General features: G+C 39.0%; 1 protein-coding gene across 3 annotated transcripts; it reads right to left on the reverse strand.

Annotated features, from left to right (window-relative positions):
- Nucleotides 1–336: 336 nt before the first annotated feature.
- LOC100557476 (centromere protein H) lies at nucleotides 337–18,012 on the reverse strand. 3 transcript variants are annotated; one of them, XM_062972359.1, is made up of 11 exons: nucleotides 17,768–18,002; nucleotides 15,951–16,006; nucleotides 15,610–15,658; nucleotides 13,324–13,398; nucleotides 11,592–11,648; nucleotides 10,706–10,769; nucleotides 10,500–10,551; nucleotides 9,844–10,007; nucleotides 3,186–3,249; nucleotides 1,433–1,635; nucleotides 337–572 (listed from the first exon to the last, which is right to left on the reverse strand). In XM_062972359.1, the coding sequence occupies exons 1-11, from the start codon at nucleotides 17,869–17,871 to the stop codon at nucleotides 555–557; spliced, it is 906 nt and encodes a 301-aa protein (XP_062828429.1). In that variant the 5' UTR covers nucleotides 17,872–18,002; the 3' UTR covers nucleotides 337–554. The 3 variants fall into 3 exon arrangements, with proteins under 3 accessions (XP_062828429.1, XP_062828430.1, XP_003216394.1); XM_062972360.1 differs by having other exon boundaries at nucleotides 17,802–17,996; XM_003216346.4 differs by lacking the exons at nucleotides 337–572; nucleotides 1,433–1,635; nucleotides 3,186–3,249 and adding an exon at nucleotides 8,799–9,126 and having other exon boundaries at nucleotides 17,768–18,012.
- Nucleotides 18,013–19,193: the final 1,181 nt, after the last annotated feature.

Consider the following 19,193-nt stretch of genomic DNA (forward strand, 5'->3'; position numbering starts at 1 on the left):
CTTCACGTCAAGCCCAGAAGACATTCACAAAGGTCCCTCACAAGGATGGGAGGGACTGGGGGACATAAAATGTTAATGCCTGGTTTAGAATGGTAAAATTCATACTGCACCATTAAATGCTTTCTATCACAATTAAAAGTAATGCTATTGAGAAATACGGTACATTTTATGATACACTTCTATCCATAATATACTCTACTTTCAGCCTATACATTTAGATGTAGGTGAAAACCTATTTAATATAGTTCACACTTTCACACTCTTAATATGATGCGAGAAAGAAGAAACAAATTGTGCCTTACTTACTGCCAAATAAAAATTACACAAACATCAAGATGGAGTATAATGAAAAAAAAATATTTTAATGGTGGTGTTATATAAAGTGGAGTCAGATTGTTACTTGAATCAGAATTGTCTTCTGATTCAGGACACAGCCACTTTCCGAAGTGTCTCATAAAAGGCCTTTAATAATGAGTTTACAATACTCAGATAGTAAGGAACGCCTTTACAGCAAGTTTGTTGTTCAGCAGTAACTAAATGCATATTCTTCTATGTTATTCTGGACCTCCCCTCTGCAAGACAAAATAAGTTTGATATTAGTTCATGTGCTGTATTGAGGGAAGACTTCTGAAGCTTTTGCTCTCATTTTTATTAGACCATGGTCTCATTGAGACAAAACAAGAAACCACAGTCAATACAAACTCTCATTGCACCCATGCTTGCATAACTTGAGCTCTACTTCATCTGTGAAATCTGTTAACTGGGATTAGGTGAAAAAAACACACATCTCTTAGAATTAAGATCTGAATCCAACTCTGGAAGGTTCTGAACACAGAAATCTGTTCTGGTAACAGAATGGAACAATTCATTTATTTTTCTCAACAGTGCAATTATGATAGAGGGGCACTTTGCTGCTGCTACAGTATAGATTAAATTTAGAATCCTTGTTCAGGAATTTCAAGTCAGGTTTCTTTCTTTAATATCCTGCCTTTCTTTTGGCAAGGGAGAACCTGATAACCAGCTGTTGCTTACCGGCTATTTAAACTGTTGCCATACGAATTTGTCTGATAATCAAAACTGTAAGTGGTCTTTATCTTGGTGCTTCCACTGGTAACCGTTAGCCTTAGATAAAGAATAATTCCTTCTCTTAAAAAGTCTACCATTGTCTGATTCCTCATTTTTTAAACAAGCCAAGTACCATTAGCAAATGCATAATTCAGATCCTGCTCCCCAATTTTTTTCTGGCTAATAGGTTACTGGAACTGTTTGAATGCTATTTTCTCATCTAATTCTAAGGTTTTAAATTTATGATAGCTTATACTTTCATTTCATTTAATGACCAGTCTCAGTGCTATTTATCAGTAAAATATAACATAGAAACATTTTAATAAAATAAATACAAGAAACAAGTAGAAAACATTATGGAACTTACTTGAATATATTCCATCTCTTCAGATGACAATGGTTTCCGTCGGTATTTTTGAGGCAACGTTCTTACTAATTCTACTGTGTCAGGTGTGCCTTGTGTTCTGCCACTAAATGAAATATGTTGATGGGAAGGCGGTCCACCTCCTGCAGAGATTTGTGCGGATGACGCATGAAGTGGTGGCACTCTTGATTGCAGAGGATCTTGCACTGCATCAGCAAGAAGGGAAAATTCAAAACCATTGAAATTAGACAAAATATTGTGGACATGCTACATCAGCCTGAGAAACATTTTTCCTCTAGAATCCCAAGCAATAGTGGTAGGATGGGGGCTATATACAACAACACACTTTATTTATATACCGCTCTATCTCCCATGGGGAGTCAGAGCAGTTTACACATAATACAAACATTCAATGCATATACATAATACAAAATACAAGAAACCAATATAACAGCAATTAACAAAACATATTTAAAATTCCAACATTTTAAAACAATATAATACCTTAATAAAAGCAAATGCAATCGCTCCCTTGGGTTCTACAGCCAATGGGTATAAAATATACATCGAACAAGATGGCAATATGGGCCAGGGTAGGACTCACGTGGTAAAAATAGGCATAAGCCAGAGGTGAAGTGTGACTAATAGCAAGGAACCAAGGCCAGGATTACACCACTTCAACCTCCTGTATAGCTATCAAGTAGAACTAATAAAAGTAAACACCATAACAAAATCAAAGGAGAAAGTGTAGGACAGGAGTCATGTAGTGGCCAGGGTGGCATCTAGGGATTACAGAATAATCGCTTCCAAAAGCCAATTTAGACCCCAAGTTTCCATTTAATGGCTAAAGTGGTGTCTAGGGCTTCAGATTAGTCATTTACAAAAACCTGTTGAAACCACCATCTACGAAAAGATGTTATTGATGGAGCTAATCTTATCTCTTTGGGTAGGGTATTCCAAAGGCCGGGGGGGGGGGCACTACCAAAAAGGCCCTCTCGAGAGGAGTTCCTCACCGGAGGATCTAAGGGTCAGCACTGGGGCATAGGGGGAGATGTGATTGCGAAGATAGGTGAACTGTCTATACAGGCACACACATTCATGCAGTGAAGTGTGGCAGAGATACAGGAAGACGTTTGAGATTTTCATGCTACATATCATGGCCATGAAAGTGCATTAATCATAGCTTATGCACAATCTCTGGCTCAGATTGTCTTGAGAAGATTGCCAGAGCAGCTTCTTTCAACTGACGGAAGACTAATAGCTAATTCTCCATAAATGAAACACCTGAACTGTTATTCTGACATCCAGAGTGACTTGTCACAGAATAGTATACATTCCATTTTCATTCCACGTGCTAAGAGCTGCACTGATTTGCTATCCAAGTATTTATTCACTTATTTTTGAAGAAAAGAGGAATTTTAGACTTCTTTCTAAAGCAGTGGCTCCCATACTTGGGCTTCCAGAGGTTGAGGATTATTAACAGTACTTGACAGCATGGAGAAAGATAACAGATTCTGGCAGTCCAGTAAATTTTGGAAACACTTGTGTAAAGCAATACAAATGTTTCTGTTCTAAGCATCCCTCCAGTAAAACAGTCTAAGGTTGAAATCCTACTCACACTTTCCTAGCAGTATATCCTATTGAATTCAATGACTGATTTCTGAATATACATATCTATGATTGGATTGTAAATAACCTTTTATAAACTTTATTTAAAAAACTGTCTAAAATAAATGTTTATGAAAGAGATACTTACTTTTAGGTTTGGGAGTACTTTTTCTGTCTGGAAACTTAATTAATGGTGCATGTGGTTTGACAACCTAAAGAAAAACAGGCAAGTGAAGAGAAAAAGAAGAGATTCTAGGAGCATAAATCTATATACTATACATCTATATACCTGAATTTCTAAAAATGTCTTGAAAACAGAATGGAAAGACATTTGAAGACTTAAATCTCATGTTTTGAAAGAGGTCCACTGCTAAAAAGATGCTAACTCCAGGCGTATTAATGATTTATTAATTCACATACTAGCAATATTCAAACACAAACTCATCCACAGTTGCTAGGTTAACTCCTATACTACCAAATGAAGCAGATTTATCTGAGTGAATTATTAACAAATACTTAGTACAAAGTCCAATGTTCATACTGAATGAATTAAAATAGTTTTAAAAGTTTGAGGGGGATTTTTTTTTGCTAGTAATACTATGTAGCAAAACTTGAAAAAAAAATCTATACCTGATTTGAAAGTGTTATTTCCTATTTAATTATCAAGTACAATACTGATTTTTAAAGTAGTTGTTATACTCCAGAAATTTATTTTTTGTGGCTGCCGCAAACTAAATTGAATTGGTTGAGATTCAATGAGATATTCATTGAAAAACTATTGCAAAATGTGCTGCAGGATGTCCCGCAAAAACAAAGTTTTTGCAGTTTAATTAACTGTTCCATGTTTATATGATGGAACCAATTAGGAAGTGATGTTTATAACCCTGGAAGAAAAATTGTGTTACATAGTGTAATCAGAAATTAGCCTTTTCCTTAAGAAGTGCTGCAGGTTTGACTACTTGGTCTAAGAAGTGACAGTCCTTAGCTGCTGTATGTGTGTTTTTAATCTGATCTTCTGCCAAAGCGTTACCCAGATTTTCTTATAAAATATTTTTCTAAAGGTCCAGGTCTTTGATAATTTAAAAGTCGTAACACAGAAGGGATGAGTAAGGATAAATTATTGTGTCAGAAGCGATTTGAGAACATATTGCAAGTCGCTTCAGGTGTGAGAGAATTGGCTGTCTACAGAGACGTTGCCCAGGGGACGGCAGGATGTGTTATCTGGGAGAAGCTAGAGCTGACAGGCAGGAGTGCACCCCATATCGTGGATTCGAGCCGCCAACCTTCAGGTCAGCAGTTCAGTCGGCACAAGGGTTTAACCCATTGTGCCACCACGGCGCCTATGAGTAATGATAAGAAAAACAGCGATTTCTTAAATTGATGAAGTGGTTAGAAGCACCAGCATGAACCGAAACAGTTCAGTAAGCAGAGCAGTCGGGTGAAATTCCTCTCCAATTAAGAGGACAGAGTGGCTGCATTTATTTATTTATTTTATTTCCAACATTTATATCCCGCCCTTCTCACCCGAAGGGACTCAGGGTGGCGTACAAAATTGGGAACAATTCGATGCCTACACATAATTAAAACAGCAATGAAAATCCAATAAAACAATTAAAACAATATAAAGATATAAAACATGATTAAAATCCATTCCTCCAAAATCCTCGTACTTTCTCAATAGTAAGGCCTAATGGATTAGCTCAGTGGCTCTCATCCTGTGGGTCCCCAGGTGTTTTGGCCTACAACTCCCAGAAATTCCAGCCGGTTTGCCAGCTCTTAGGATTTCTGGGAGATGAAGGCTAAAACATTTGGGCACCTACAGGTTGAGAACCACTGGTTAGCTGCTGCCAGGTACCTATTGTGTCACTAGTTATATTCCCTGATGAAATATAATATACCACAATAGCTGAGAAGCAGTCTACAATTCCTAACAGTTTGCCCATACCTGATATAGATGCACCAAAAGTGACTGAGATCCAACACTTTGAAGTAAAGGACTAAAACGACCGGAAGACAACTGCGGAAGTTTTGATCACTCTTAATATAAGACCTCAAAAGAGGCAAAAACAGGCCCAGGACGCCTTTTGGCCGAGACGCCCCCCAGAAGGCCTCGTCCCCCAGGAATGCCGCTCTTTTCCCTTTCCCACCAAGGGCACTGGCCCTCCGCGAGCCCCATGTAGGGGCCTGTTCACTTTTCAGGTTCCAAACCCCAAGCTGGGCCTATACCCGCCGCTCTCGGCCCATCCTAAAGCCACACCGCGCTCCCCGCTGAGGAAACCCCGGCTGAAGGTCTTACCTGAACGACCCTACTGGCAGCCGCCATCTTGCTGCCCATGGTGACACCCCCGCCCAGGCAGGGCAGGCAAGGAGGCGTGTCCTCGCAACGACAGAGGGGCGGGGCCACAGGAAGCACCGCCCCATAAAGGGCGGAGCTTTGTGCTCTGCTCTAGAGGGGGCGGGGACAGGGGATGGTGAGTTGCTCCCATTGGCTCAGCAGGTAGAGAAGAGGAGATAGTTTCGGGTGCATTGAAATGAATTCAGGGTTGCTGTGAGTTTTCAAGGCTCTATAGCCATGTTCCAGAAGCATTCTCTCCTGAGGTTTCGTCCACATCTATGGCATGTATCCTGAGGTTGTGAGGTTCGTTGGAAACTAGTCAAGTGGGGTTTATATAATTGTGTAATGTCCAGGGTGGAAGAAATATCTCTTGTCTGTTGGAGGCAAGTGTGAATGTTTCAATTGATCACCTTGATTAGCATTGAGCAACCTTGCAGCTTCAAATATTGGCTGCTTCTTGCCTGGAGGATCCTTTGTTGGGAAGTGATTAGCTGGCCCTGATTGTTTCTTGTCTGGAATTCCCCTCACAGCCTCTGAGGATGCTTGCCATATATGTGGGTGAAATGTCAGAAGAGAATGCTTCTGGAACATGGCCATAAAGCCCGGAAAACTCACAGCAACCCAGGGATTCCGGCCATGAAGGTTTTTGACAACCGAATGAATGCAGTTTGACACCACTTTCACAGCCGTGGCTCAGTGCTATCTACGGTAATCGTGAGAATTATAGCTTCACAACACCTTTAGCCATCTATGTGGAGAGTGCTGGTGCTTTGCCAGACTACAATTCCCATGATTCCTTAGTATTGGGCCATGGCAATTCCAGTAGTGTAAAACTGCATTAATTGTACAGTGTCAGTGCACCCTGGAAGGTGATATATTACAGGTTGAGTGTCCCATATCTGAAATGCTTGGGACCAGAAATGTTTGGGGTTTTGGAATAACTGTATTTGCATAAAAGTGAGACCAAGTCAGCATTCATTCATTCACGTTTCATTTGGCCCACAGTATCCACTGATTCAACCATACAGAGTTTGAAAACATTTTTTAAAAATTCCAAAAAGCAAACCTTGATTTTTTTTCCATTTCATATAATATGCACTTATTTATATCAGTCTTAATGGCTATATTTGCATGCATGTACATAATCTTGAAGGTGGGCCTAATTAATGTATGTTTCAGATAGTCAGGTCTCTGTATTCACTAATTCTGCATCCATGGATTCAACATTCCTTGGCTTTAAAATATATTTTAAAAATTCCAAAAAACAAAGTTTGAGTTTGTCAGTTTATATAAAGGACATCATTTTTCTACACCATTGTATGTAATGGGACTTGACACATTTTAGTATTCTTGGGAGTCCTGGAATCAAATCTCAGTGGATACCAAGGACCCACTGTACTTCTTATATCCATACCCTGAAGGTGATTTTATACATTTGTAAATGTTTTGTACATAACACAAAGTTTGTGTACAGTAAACCACCAGCAAGCAAAAGTGTCACTCTTTCAACCATCAATTCCAGATTTTAGAGTATTTAGGAATTCCATATAAGAAAAGCATCATCTGTACCAGATAGATTGATGTACCTCACAACTTCTGAGGATGCCTGCCATAGATTTGGGTGAAACATCAGGAGAGAATGCTTCTGGAACATGGCCATACAGCCTGGAACATGCACAACTACCCTGTGATTCCAACCATGAAAGCCTTCGACAACACAAGATTATGAAAGTTCAGGAAAGCACTGGTTTTTTTTTAAGGCATGTAATTTCTAAAATGATTTTTCAAACAATCCTGCAAGTTAGGTTGAAAGCCACATAATAAGTCATTTATAAAAGTGGTCTTTCTCAGTTTAGATAAATGTTTAACAACACCTTGTAGGGAGGTTTGCTTTTGATCAAGGAAAATGATTCTAGCAATGCGATTTACCCTAGTGCAGACAAGAGCTTAAAGTCCAGATGTTTGGACTTCAACTCCTATAATTCCTAACAGCCCACTTTTAGGAATTGTAGGAGTTGAAGTCCAAAACACCTGGAAGGCCGAAGTTTGTCCATGTCTGCCTTAGTGGCTCTGTCCTGTGGCCTACTTTTAGCTAAATATGTACAGATCAATTTTATGTTGCTCATAAATTAGCAGAGATGGTGTGGGAAAAAATCTTGCTATATTGGTTTTTAGGCCTGTTATTTGGGCAGATTCAGAACATTGCATTGGATAGACTGCATCAGCTCTTGTTTTGTAGATATGGTTATTGCAGTTTTCTATGGGGGAGCAGCTGAAGACTGGTATACAGAATGTGTTCTGTACCTCAAAAACTAGAGCTGACAGGGGAAAACTGGTGCCATTTTTTGAATCAGCAGGTCAAATATAACCAGTAACAGGGTTAAGATCTGAGGCAACAAAATCTATGTTGACCTGTGTTATTTATGTCTGGGGTTCTCAAACTTTTTTCAGTCCCGGAGCCCTTTTTGAAGCAAAAGTTTCTCGTGGAGCCCCAAGAAAACATCTATATATATAAAAGAGTGATGGCATCACGGCAATTCACAAAACAACAAAAGTACAGGCCCCCCAACCTCAAAATTTGACAACACAACCCATCATCCACGCCTCAAGGTTGATACAACAAAAAGAAAAGAAAAATAAAGTCCTAATTAGAGGGAGAGCAATAATTTTTTTTATCCAATTGCTGCCAGTTTAGAGGGCTAATCTCTGCCCACTTGGTTGCCTAGCAACCAAGGGACAGCCAGGCTTCAGTTAGGGGACAGGCAGCCTTAGGCCTCACTTAGGCTTCTTCCACAGATTATCTAATTTGCACTGGATTATATATGGCAGTGTAGACTCAAGGCCCTTCCACACAGCTATATAACCCATTTATAATCTTATATTATCTGCTTTGCACTGGGTTATCTTGACTCCACACTGCCATATAATCCACTTCAGTGTGCATTTTATACAGCTGTGAAGAAGGAGCCTCATATAATCCAGTTCTGAGCAGATAATATAAGATTATCAATATACAGTAGAGTCTCACTTATCCAACGTAAACAGGCCGGCAGGATAAGTGAATATGTTGGATAATAAGAAGGGATTCAGGAAAAGCCAATTAAACATCAAATTAGGTAATCGTTATACAAATTAAGCACCAAAACATCATATTATACAACAAATTTGACAGAAAAAGTAGTTCCATGCGCAGTAATGCTATGTTGTAATTACAGTAGAGTCTCACATATCCAACACTCGCTTATCCAACCTGTGAACTGATAACTTCAGACAGAAAGTGAAATTAGCCACAAATAACTATAAGTAAGCATTTAAGCAAATATGCTTTCTACAGGCATGTATATATGTATATAGATATATGTGATGAGATAATTTCCCCTTGTATTCATTGCTATATTTTCTATAGGAAATGAGAAAAAACCCAAGTAAATGGTATATATTTTTTATTCCCAGCCTACAGGAAATTAGGAATTACATATTGAATTGCCCAACATATTTTATTACAGGAGATTCCTTTCCAGGTCCATATCTACATCAGTTTCATGCATCTTTATAAAGGTTCTACTGTAACAGAAATCCCCATTTATAGAAACACTATTTGAAGCTGCTGCTTGTCCTCTAGACTAGAAAACGGAAAATACAATAAAGTAGTGCTGCTTCTTCAGATCGCAGCCACATTTTTCTCAAGTTGCAGAACAATCGCTTTCAAATCTGAATCTTCTTCCCAATTCACTTTACTTGCAAAAATAATATTCTGAAATGAAATATGTGATTAATTTTCAAAATGGGTCAAGAAAGCCCACCTCTACCAGTGAGGTTTTTGTTTTAACACAGATAAACATAAATTCCAGCAGAAATCTCAAAGTAAGGAAAAGAAAGTCCATAATATTTTTATAGTGATACTGTGCAGCTATCCAAATAGGATTTGTCAGTAATAGCAACACTAATATATTTCTGGAAAACTCATTTTGCAGCTTCAAAAATACAAAAGGAACTTAATTGTGATTCAAATGTAAAGACTGACACTATTGGAATTATACTGGATATATTGAAGTTATATATTTCATACTTTTGGATTTTAACTCATATGTTTTAAAATTTTGTACAATGTGTTTTTATTAATGTAATGTTATTTGCTTTTATATGAACTGTTGTTTTACTGTACTGTTTTTGGACATTGAATTTTTGCCTATTTATTGTAAGCCGCCTGGAGTCCCCTTGAGTGAGAAAGGTGGGGCAAAAATGCTGTAAATAAATAAATAAATACATTTTCGGCTTATGAAGAATTTCCAAGTACAATAGTTCTATCTCTCAAGGAAAATCACATGAAATCACACAGCAATCAAATGCAAGCCTCCCCCCCCCCCCCCCGCCCAGCAAGATTCTTTTTAACAATACAGTATCAAATTTTCCTTCAGAGCTCATCGTGATTGCTGTGATAGGTTTATCTACTTTCTTAAATTCACCGTACCTGAAAGACGTTTTGAACAATCGTGGTAATTTTAATTTTCTTTTGTAAATCTCCATGAACTTTCTCCAATATTTCACCTACTTTCATATTTTCCAATTCTGCCTTTCTTTTTCTCTTTATATCACGTATTTGTGCCAATTTGCATTCTCCAGCTCGTTTTAGTGCTATTTAATGAGGGGGAGGAGAGAAAAGAAGAGAAATATATAACTATAAATGCTATGATTCCTAAAAATGTATTGCAGGAGCATGCCATGATACACTGGCACACCCATTTAATAAATCAAACAATAGCTTCAGCTTTTAAAACCAAACGTTCATTATTAAAATTTGTTCCACACCCCTGAGTATGCAGGAAATGTCATAACAGAGGGGACAATTTTCATTACCCTCTATGGTTTCCCACTCACCCTACAAATCTGCTTCGGAAGATCGAGACACAAAACAGAATAACTTAGGGCACTATAGAGAGATGAGGAAGCCCAACCAAATGAGCAGATGTCCAGCTGAATAACAGAGGGACAGTCATGGCACATACAAACATAGCAGTATTTTCAGCATAGTCATTTTCAAGATGTAGTTCACTTGGGATGTTACCATGATCAAAAGTACAGAAAATAACAGCGCTATGTAACTACAATTTCACTATGTGAACTTACCTATTCTGCTCCGCTTCACCTCATTCAGTTTTTCTTCCAGTTCACGCGATTGCTATATAAACAAGTAGTAAATCAAGATATTTTATAGAAATATATACTTGTTGTATATATTAGCTTTATAAAATTGAAAGCTGCATCACAGCCAATTTTGGTTTCAAATATCCATCCCTCTAAAAATGCAACATTTTAAAACAAATGAGACTTACCTGCTCTGATTGAAGTATTGCCGTGCTAAGCATAATGATGTGTTTTGTAGTATCCCGGATAAACCTATTGAGAACATAAGAGAATTTGTAGTTACACAATGGGATTACAGCATGAGTCTGGGAACAGATTGAAACAGGAAATTTCAAGTTTATTTCAACAAACATATCTAGTTGCTGTAAGTAAGTGGTATCAAACTTGTGGCTCTCCGGGTGTTTTGGACTTCAGCTCCCAGAATTCCTGGTCATTGGACAAACTGGGAAGGGGTTTTGGGAGTTGGAGAACCAGACATCTGGAGGGGCACAAGTTTGACACCTTTGATTAAGTGAACAGATTCCAGAAAATTGTACAATCTAGACCTAGCATATGCTTCTCCTCTTCCCCATTCTGGATCTGACCCTCTTTCTGTCTAGTCACCCTGTCTGTCTTAAGTATGTCTGACAGCAGACAGTTCTAGCCTGTGCTGCAGGAGCTCCAGTAGAAAATCATAAAATCCCATGGTTGGAAGAAACCCCAAGAGCCATTCAGTTCAACCCTTCTGCCATGCAGGAATACACAATCAAAGTACTCCCAACAGATGGACATCTAGCCTTTGTTTACCCCCCGCCCCCAAGAAGGAGACTCTGCTATATCACATTAAAGTTGTACTGGGGAAAAGTTTAGGGCATGTGGCATAGTTCTGTTTTCAGGACTTTCATTTCAATTATTTCTGATTTTCTAATCTTACAAAGGCTAAAAAAAGCAGCCCAATGATTCTCAACAGTCTGGTTCATGTATCGTTCTGATTACATAGGTAATTGTAAACTCCAAAGTAAACAAAATCTCTTGGTAATTATATATAAATAACTTTTAAAGAACACTTTGCTTTGGAGTTTCAAACCTCCTTACTTAGAATCTTCATCCTCATCCATCAGTTTGTTTCTGAGGGCATCAGCTACTTGGATCCTATACAACAAAGAAAAGTGACAGGAAAGAACTGAACTATATAAAAACTGGGTACGAACAATTCATATTTCACACACATACACAACTCATCATAAGCTAGTAGCTGAACACCATTACAGGTTTGTGGTAGTATTTTAGGCTAAAATCTAATTCCCCTTCCACATAGGTCACATATTATGCTTCAATGTATTTGGGCTCAATATTCCTTTTTGAAAATACTACTTTGAAAATACTGCCCTGGGTACATGTGTTTACGTTGAATTTGTTGTTGCTATGAATGAAAGGCCTTCAAAAGTCCAATTGTGGCTGCCATGTAAGAAGGCTCACAAATACGGGGCACAAATACATACGATTCTAAAATAAATGGTTAAAGTCAAATTTGAAATGAAATCCGAACTCTATCTGTTTGGGATATTAGACAAACAATATGATAGAAAATGTGAAAGGTTACTGATATTCATGATAACACCTCAAAGATGGAGACTCAATTATTCTGTCCCCAGATGATTGACTAATGAAAATAAGTGGCTTGAGGAAATGGACAATTTACTATGTTGATTAAGGAGAAATCTTTAACTAACCTTAAGAAAAACTGGGGCCCATTTATTGTGTTGCTCCAGTAAAGATGGGGCCAAACCTCCATCACTGGTTTTTTGGACAAGAAGTGTTATTATGTCAGGAAAGGGTGAACCAATGGTTCTTTTTCACTAAATGGGTGCAGAAAATTGGGAGAATATAACCACCGTTATATAGTCCCCATTATCTTGGATTAGATAACGTAGATTATTTGCAGTTATTGTTTCTTTGATGTTTAGGATGTAGTAGTATTATTCTAGAAAAGGTATTTTAAATATTTGGTTGTCACTGATGTTTTATTTTCTGTCTTTGTACATGTGTATGTAGGTTTTGTTATAATCTGTCTTAGTAAAAAATTAATAATAATAAATGTTCTAGTCATTGAGAGCACTTGCGAAGGTCTCACAAGTTCAGGTGGCTTTCTTCATGGATCCAATCTATCTGTAATGTATACATACTCTTATTGCATTCCACTTTAATAAATAACAACAACAACAACAGAGTTTTGGAGCACAATACTCCTGACCTCACGATTGTGGAAAAAACAAAGTACGGATCGTCAATATTGCAACTCCAGGCGACAGGATTGATGAGAAGCAACTGGAAAAGCTGACGATACGAGGATTTAAAGATCGAACTGCAAAGACTCTGGCACAAGCCAATAAAGGTGGTTCCATTGGTGATTGGCATACTGGGAACAGTGCTTAAAGACCTTGGCTAGCACTTAAAAACAACCGGTGCTGACAAAATTACCATTGGTCAGCTGCAAAAAGCCACCCTAATCGTATCTGCATGCATTATTTGCCAATACATCACATAGTCCTAGACACTTGGGAAGTGTCCAACATGAGATCCAATACAACAGCCAGCATAGTGATCTTTTTTGCTGTGTACTAATCTTTTTGCGTATCAAATAATAATAATAACAACAATAATAACAACAACAAATTTATTACCGCCTCTCCCTGTGGTTCAAGGTTGTTTCCAGTGGATCATGTCATCTGATGATATGTCCACAGTATAACAGCCTCAGTGTAGTCATCTTGGCTTCTAAGGACAGTTCAGTCTTGCATATGAAAGCAAACCAGACGTTCTTTACCTTTGTAATGCTAAAGTTTTGTTTCGGTAAGATATCTCCATCTCGTCCATTTCTCTTTCCAAGACTTCAATGGAACTAAGGACAACATAGAAAGAAATCAGTTACATCAAACCAAACCACAAAACTTTTTAGTTTATTTCTATAAAACATAAATACGTTTCTTTAAGTTGTGAATTTCTAGAGAAAACACATTGCTCACCTTGGTAATTAGCTTTGGTTATTTTGTGCCCCCCCCCCCCCCCAAATTACTATGGAAGAATTACATTCTTTTTCATACCCGCACATCTACACAGATATCAACTCCCTCTTTTCAGCCCACTCTATCTAACAGTAATGTAGGCAGTTTAGGCCACACTGTGAAAATACATAATTTGGTACTAGTAATGGCAAATTTATTATTCCAAACTTATTTTAAAAATGAAACAATTTTTAAGATCGCAAGGCTATATAAACGAGATGTCCTCCCTGTCCTGTCTGGCACATGTCTGCACATGCGAAGCAGGTGGACATAGCACTAAACGAAACATGCAGAATAATCACAGGATGCCTTAAACCTACACCTGTTGATAAACTCTACAAGTTAGCTGGCATTGCCCCTCCTGACGTGCGACGAGAAGTTGCTGCTAACTGTGAGAGAAATAAGGTCGAACATTGTAAAAGCCATCCACTGCATGACAATCAGCCTGCTCCCACCAGACTACAATCAAAGAAGGGCTTCATGAGAATCATCACTCCTCTTGATGTTCCTCCAGCAGCAGCAAGGGTGTCCCTCTGGGCACCTAAACCTGGCAATTCTAACTGGATGGCCCCCCATGAAGGTCCTCCTCCAGGGGCAAACCAAGAATGGGCAACTTGGAAGTCCCTGAACAGACTCAGAAGCGGAGTGGGCAGATCAAAAGACAACTTGGCAAGGTGGCACTATCTGGAGGAATCCTCCACCTTGTGTGACTGTGGAGCAGAACAAACAACTCTGCATATGTATGATTGCCCACAATGTCCTGCCTCATGTACAGAGGAATTGTTGTTTAATGCTACAGACAATGCGGTTGCTGTTGCCCGCTTTTGGTCTAAAACTATTTAGTTGCTTGTGGTTTCCTTTTTCTTCATCATCATTTTAAAATGTATTTGTTAAGCAATGCTTTTGACACAAAATAAAAAAAATGAACGAGATGGCATATTAATGAGATAGACAAGGTTTTTTTTGTCAGTCTTTTGGGTTCCTAACCATTAGCAGATTTTACACCCCAAAATCGGACGAAAAACAGTTCAGAACCTAGACTAAAAGAAAATATGGCCTAAAAATTGGAAGTTGATAAAAACATACTTTCATTTTTAAGCTAACAATTGTCTCGAAACCAGCATTAATTTAAAACATTACTTTCCAGAAAAGTACAACAAAAGCAACATTTGTAGCCCTAAAAAGACAGCCCTATATAGAAAAGACCAATAGAACTCTGACGGACTTTGGGTGCATCTACACTGTAGAATTAATGCAGTTTGACACCACTTAGTTGCCATGGTTCAATGTTATGGAATCATAGGGAGTTGTAGTTTGGTGAAGAACTTTTTGGCAGAGCAGGCTAAAGAGCTTATAAAATACAAACCACATGACTCCATAGCATTGAGCCATGGGAGTTAAAGTGTTGTCCAACTACTTTAATTTTACAGATGAACCCTAAGTTAACTGTAGCTAATATGTACCAAACCTCTCAACAGATGTACGTTTGGTAGGACCAGCATTGGATTTATGCAGATGTTCATTTTTCAAATATACTCTGAAGACATACTTTAAAAAAATAATATGTAGATGTACATCTGCCAAAACCCCCCGCAAAAATGGAACAAGATAGGCAGTACAAATTTGTATATGACAGTTGCTTGGAAAGAAGTGCAACTAAGGCTGGATCAACATTGCCATATGCATTTTAAAATAACATATGGTCAGTATAGACTCAGATAATGCAGCATATCTGCACTGAACTGCATTATGTGAGTTGACACTGACCATATATTGCAGTTTCAATCTGTATAATATGGCAGTTTAAATGGGGCCCTACTTTCAGTATGTGTAGATTGAAAGAAAGAAAGAATGAATGCAGCTTGATATTTGCACGCGCAACAAGCAAACTACCAACATACGCAACAAGCAAACTACCAACACATTCTAGTACCTCTTAACTGTATAACAGAACGCTAAGATCAATTAATTCACCTCCTTTGTAGAAGGACAGGAAAACAAATACAGAGGAATAGTCCTACATATTTTATCAAGTTTCAAAAACATACCTCTCCATTATCTTTTCATCTATAGCTTGATCTGGAATGCCTTCTTCACCTGCGAAGCAGAAGTTACACAAAGTGTAGAAGGCTGAAAAAATCCTCAATACCAAAAAAATGCCTGCCATACAGAAAAGAAGCTCTTGCATTACAGAACACAATTTCCACAGTTTGCATGTTGGTAGTTGAAACTTGTCAAAAGATTTCAGTGTGATGTCTTACTAATGGAACAAGGACACTAATAGGACATAAGTTCATCTATTTGAAGTTTTTACTTTTTTTTTACATGAGAAATGTTGAAATTTGCACATTTGCTTTCGTTTTATAAGGGTAGTCAAATGTTCACTTACCTGCATTAACTGTCGTATTATATTCCATAAGCTGTTGGCTTATTTGTTCCTTTATGCTACAATTTAAAACAAAACAGAGTCATTAATGAGCATAGAAGATAGGACTGCAAAGCAGTTTACAATAAATACATATTCTTCCCTTAAGAGTTTATTATGTATATGCTACTTTATTTAAAGTGTAACTTCCAGTGGGTTTCCATGGCTAAGCATGGATTCAAACCCTTGTCTCCCATTGTTCTAATCCACTGTTTCTTAAATTGTGGATCCTGACCCCAAATGACCTTTTGCTCAATGTTGGGTCCTGAAAAAATTGGCAACAGTTTTCTGAACGTCACCCAGCGGCTGTTTTAGACATTTACACGAATCTGTTGTGCAATGTTCACAGTAGACTCTGCAAAAGATGCTTCGGCTGTACTTCATTAAAAGGAGTATCAGCTTGTTTAGCAAGCCTTGTAAATGGTGATTTTATGTCAGTAATTGTTTGGTTTATACCTATATACCCAGGGTCACATAAAAATTTATTTGGTGGAAAGTGGAAATGTTTAAGAAGCCCTAATCTAGTGGACCACCCAAACCACTATCTGTGGTGATTGCAAGTGTTAGTTTAACTCCCAAATCTTATCCTATACTCTAACCACAACATCACAGATTGGTATATGTTGATGACCACCATTTTTTATCGTGTCAGAAATGAACACACTGCAAGTTCTTCTGGTGTGAAAGAATCAGTTGTTTACAGAGACGTTGCCCAGGGGACGCCAGATGTGTTACCATTCTGCTGGGAGGGTTCTCTCATGTCCCCGCATGGGAAGCTAGCGTTGACAGATGGGAGCTCACTCTGTCTTGCGGATTCAAAATGCCAACCTTCAGGTCATCAGTTCAGCTAGCACAAGGGTTTAACTCATGATGACCACCATATAAAAATATATTTCATGCTCATGACATTATTTTTAGTTATAGCAAGTGGTTTCAACTTTTGTCCCCTGAGACACTTTGCCCGATATCGCCCATTCTCGTACCCCTACCTGGAAGAAAATCCACCACCCAAGACAGAATTAGGATATAGCCGCATCTGCCTCCTTCCTGTTTTCCACTGTTCCTGTCTGCTTCCCTAGGTGCTTATGTGTTGTTGTTCCCCTGGGTTGTCCAGTTGATAGGTTTTAAATCAGGAGTGTCAAACCCATTTTCATCGAGGGCCATATCAGCCTTAATTATGGCTGCCTTCAAAGGGCCATTGAATCCACGGAAGGCGAATTGTGGAAACAGAGGGCCAACTGTATTATTTATTTACAGTATTTATATTCCGCCGTTCTCACCCTGAAGGGGACTCAGGGCGGATCACATTGCACACATATAAGGCAAACATTAAATGCCATAACATAGAACAGAGACATAAACAGACGCAGGCATGGGCTGGCCTCGAACTCATGACCTCTTGGTCAGAGTAATTTGTTGCAGCTGGCTGCTAACCAGCCTGCGCCACAGCAAACTGTAATTGTTTGCTCTTTAGTTTTTACCCAGTTTGAGTCCCCAGATGTTACTGAATGGTTGGTTTTAATGTTTTGGTTATTCATTGATGTATGTACACATGCAGCAATGAATTGTTGCCTTTGTAATAAATAAATCAATAGTCAATATAATACAGTTGGACACCACTTTTAACAGGCCCGCCTGAATGCCATGGGATGCTGGGAGTTGTAATTTGACAAGGCCTGCACTGTGAAATTAGCGCGGTTTGACACCTCTTCTACTGCCACGGCTGAGATTTGGAATGCTGGGGGTTTTAGTTTGGCGCGGCACTCTCTCAGGAGACTCACCGAAATAGAGTGAGCAGGTCCGGCGTACTCTCGCCTTCCTCGCCGAGCAGCTTGAGGGCTCCTTCGCCCACATCGTCTTCTTCTCCTTCGGAGGCGGCAGCCATTCCTGTCCCCCGGTTATTGCGAAGCCTCCTTGTGGCGGAACCGTCGCCGTTTCAAAAATCCCGCCAACACAACTGCAATGGATTGCTCCTGCCTGAACTCTACAGAGGAAGCGCTCTACGCTCAGGCCTTGCGTGTAGCCCGCGAGAGGCGGGGCCTTCCGTGATTCGTTATGCGTGTAGCCGTAGCCACGCCCCACAACACAAGGAGACGCCACTCATTGGTCAGGGCGTCCAAAACGTAATGCCGTTCATCCTCCAGGGGTCGTGGACTTCAACTCCCAGCATTCCTGCGCGCTCGAAAGGCTGTCTGGGCCTTCTGGGAGCTGAAGTCTTTTAGATCCTGGAAGGGCAAATATTGGGAAACGTTGACAGGGATGGAAAGAGGTTAAGGAGGAGCACTTAAAATTAGTTGGCAGTATAGTCTCGCTTATGCAAGACTCGCTTATCCAAGGTTCTGGATTATCCAAGGCATTTTTGGAGTCAATGTTTTCAATATATCATGATAGCATTACTGCATATTGAACTACTTTTTCTGTCAAATTTGTTGTTTAACATGTTTTGGTGCTTAATTTGTAAAATCATAACCTAATTTGATGTTTAATAGGCTTCTCCTTAATCCCTCCTTATTATCCAAGATATTCGCTTATCCAAGGTTCTGCCGGCCCGTTTATGTTGGATAAGTGAGACTCTACTGTACTTTGCATTCTGGTATTAAATGCATTTATCTGCCTATATACATAAAAGGTCAACGTCTTTATGTATATCTGTGGGTTGCTTTGTCTATGTGTACCACAAAGGCTCCTAAACGGTGTGATGGGTTTGGACTGATGTTCCAGTGTGATTTCTTTTCGTGTCGTCTGTTTGTATCTTTCTGGTACAAACAGGCAGGCACACACATACTTGTTAGGAGCTTTCCGGGCTGTATGGCCATGTTCCGTCCTCAGAGGTTGTGAGGTCTATTGGAAAAACTAAACAAGGAAGGTTTATATATCTGTGGAAAGGTCCAGTGTGGGAGAAAGAACGCTTGTTCTTTCTCCGAAATGTCAGGAGATAATGCTTCTGGAACATGGCCATACAGCCTGGAAAACTCACAACCCTGATTCCAGCCATGAAAGCCTTCAACAACACACATACTTCGATTTTATACATATACAACTTACCTCATCCACGTGCTGTAATTTCCAGTTTACACATACATTAATCTTTTAATTGTATTGATATATTTTAACTGTTTTATAACTATGTGTTTATTGTTACTTATATTAGTAATCCGGCATTGAATCTTTCCATACATGCAAGCTCTGAGTCCCCTTCAGGGTGAG

Source organism: Anolis carolinensis, chromosome 2 (assembly GCF_035594765.1).
Source record: "Anolis carolinensis isolate JA03-04 chromosome 2, rAnoCar3.1.pri, whole genome shotgun sequence".
In the NCBI taxonomy this organism is placed as follows: Eukaryota; Metazoa; Chordata; class Lepidosauria; order Squamata; family Dactyloidae; genus Anolis; species Anolis carolinensis.

Excerpts from the sequence above, each read along its gene's own strand:
- LOC100557476 (XM_062972359.1), bottom strand. The coding sequence starts at position 17,871 with ATGGCTGCCGCCTCCGAAGGAGAAGAAGACGATGTGGGCGAAGGAGCC. Across the intron at positions 10,770-11,591 it reads GATGAGGATGAAGATTCTAA|GTTTATCCGGGATACTACAA; the intron begins GTAAGGAGGTTT and ends TGTTCTCAATAG. Across the intron at positions 1,636-3,185 it reads AAGTACTCCCAAACCTAAAA|TGCAAGATCCTCTGCAATCA; the intron begins GTAAGTATCTCT and ends TTGCTGATGCAG.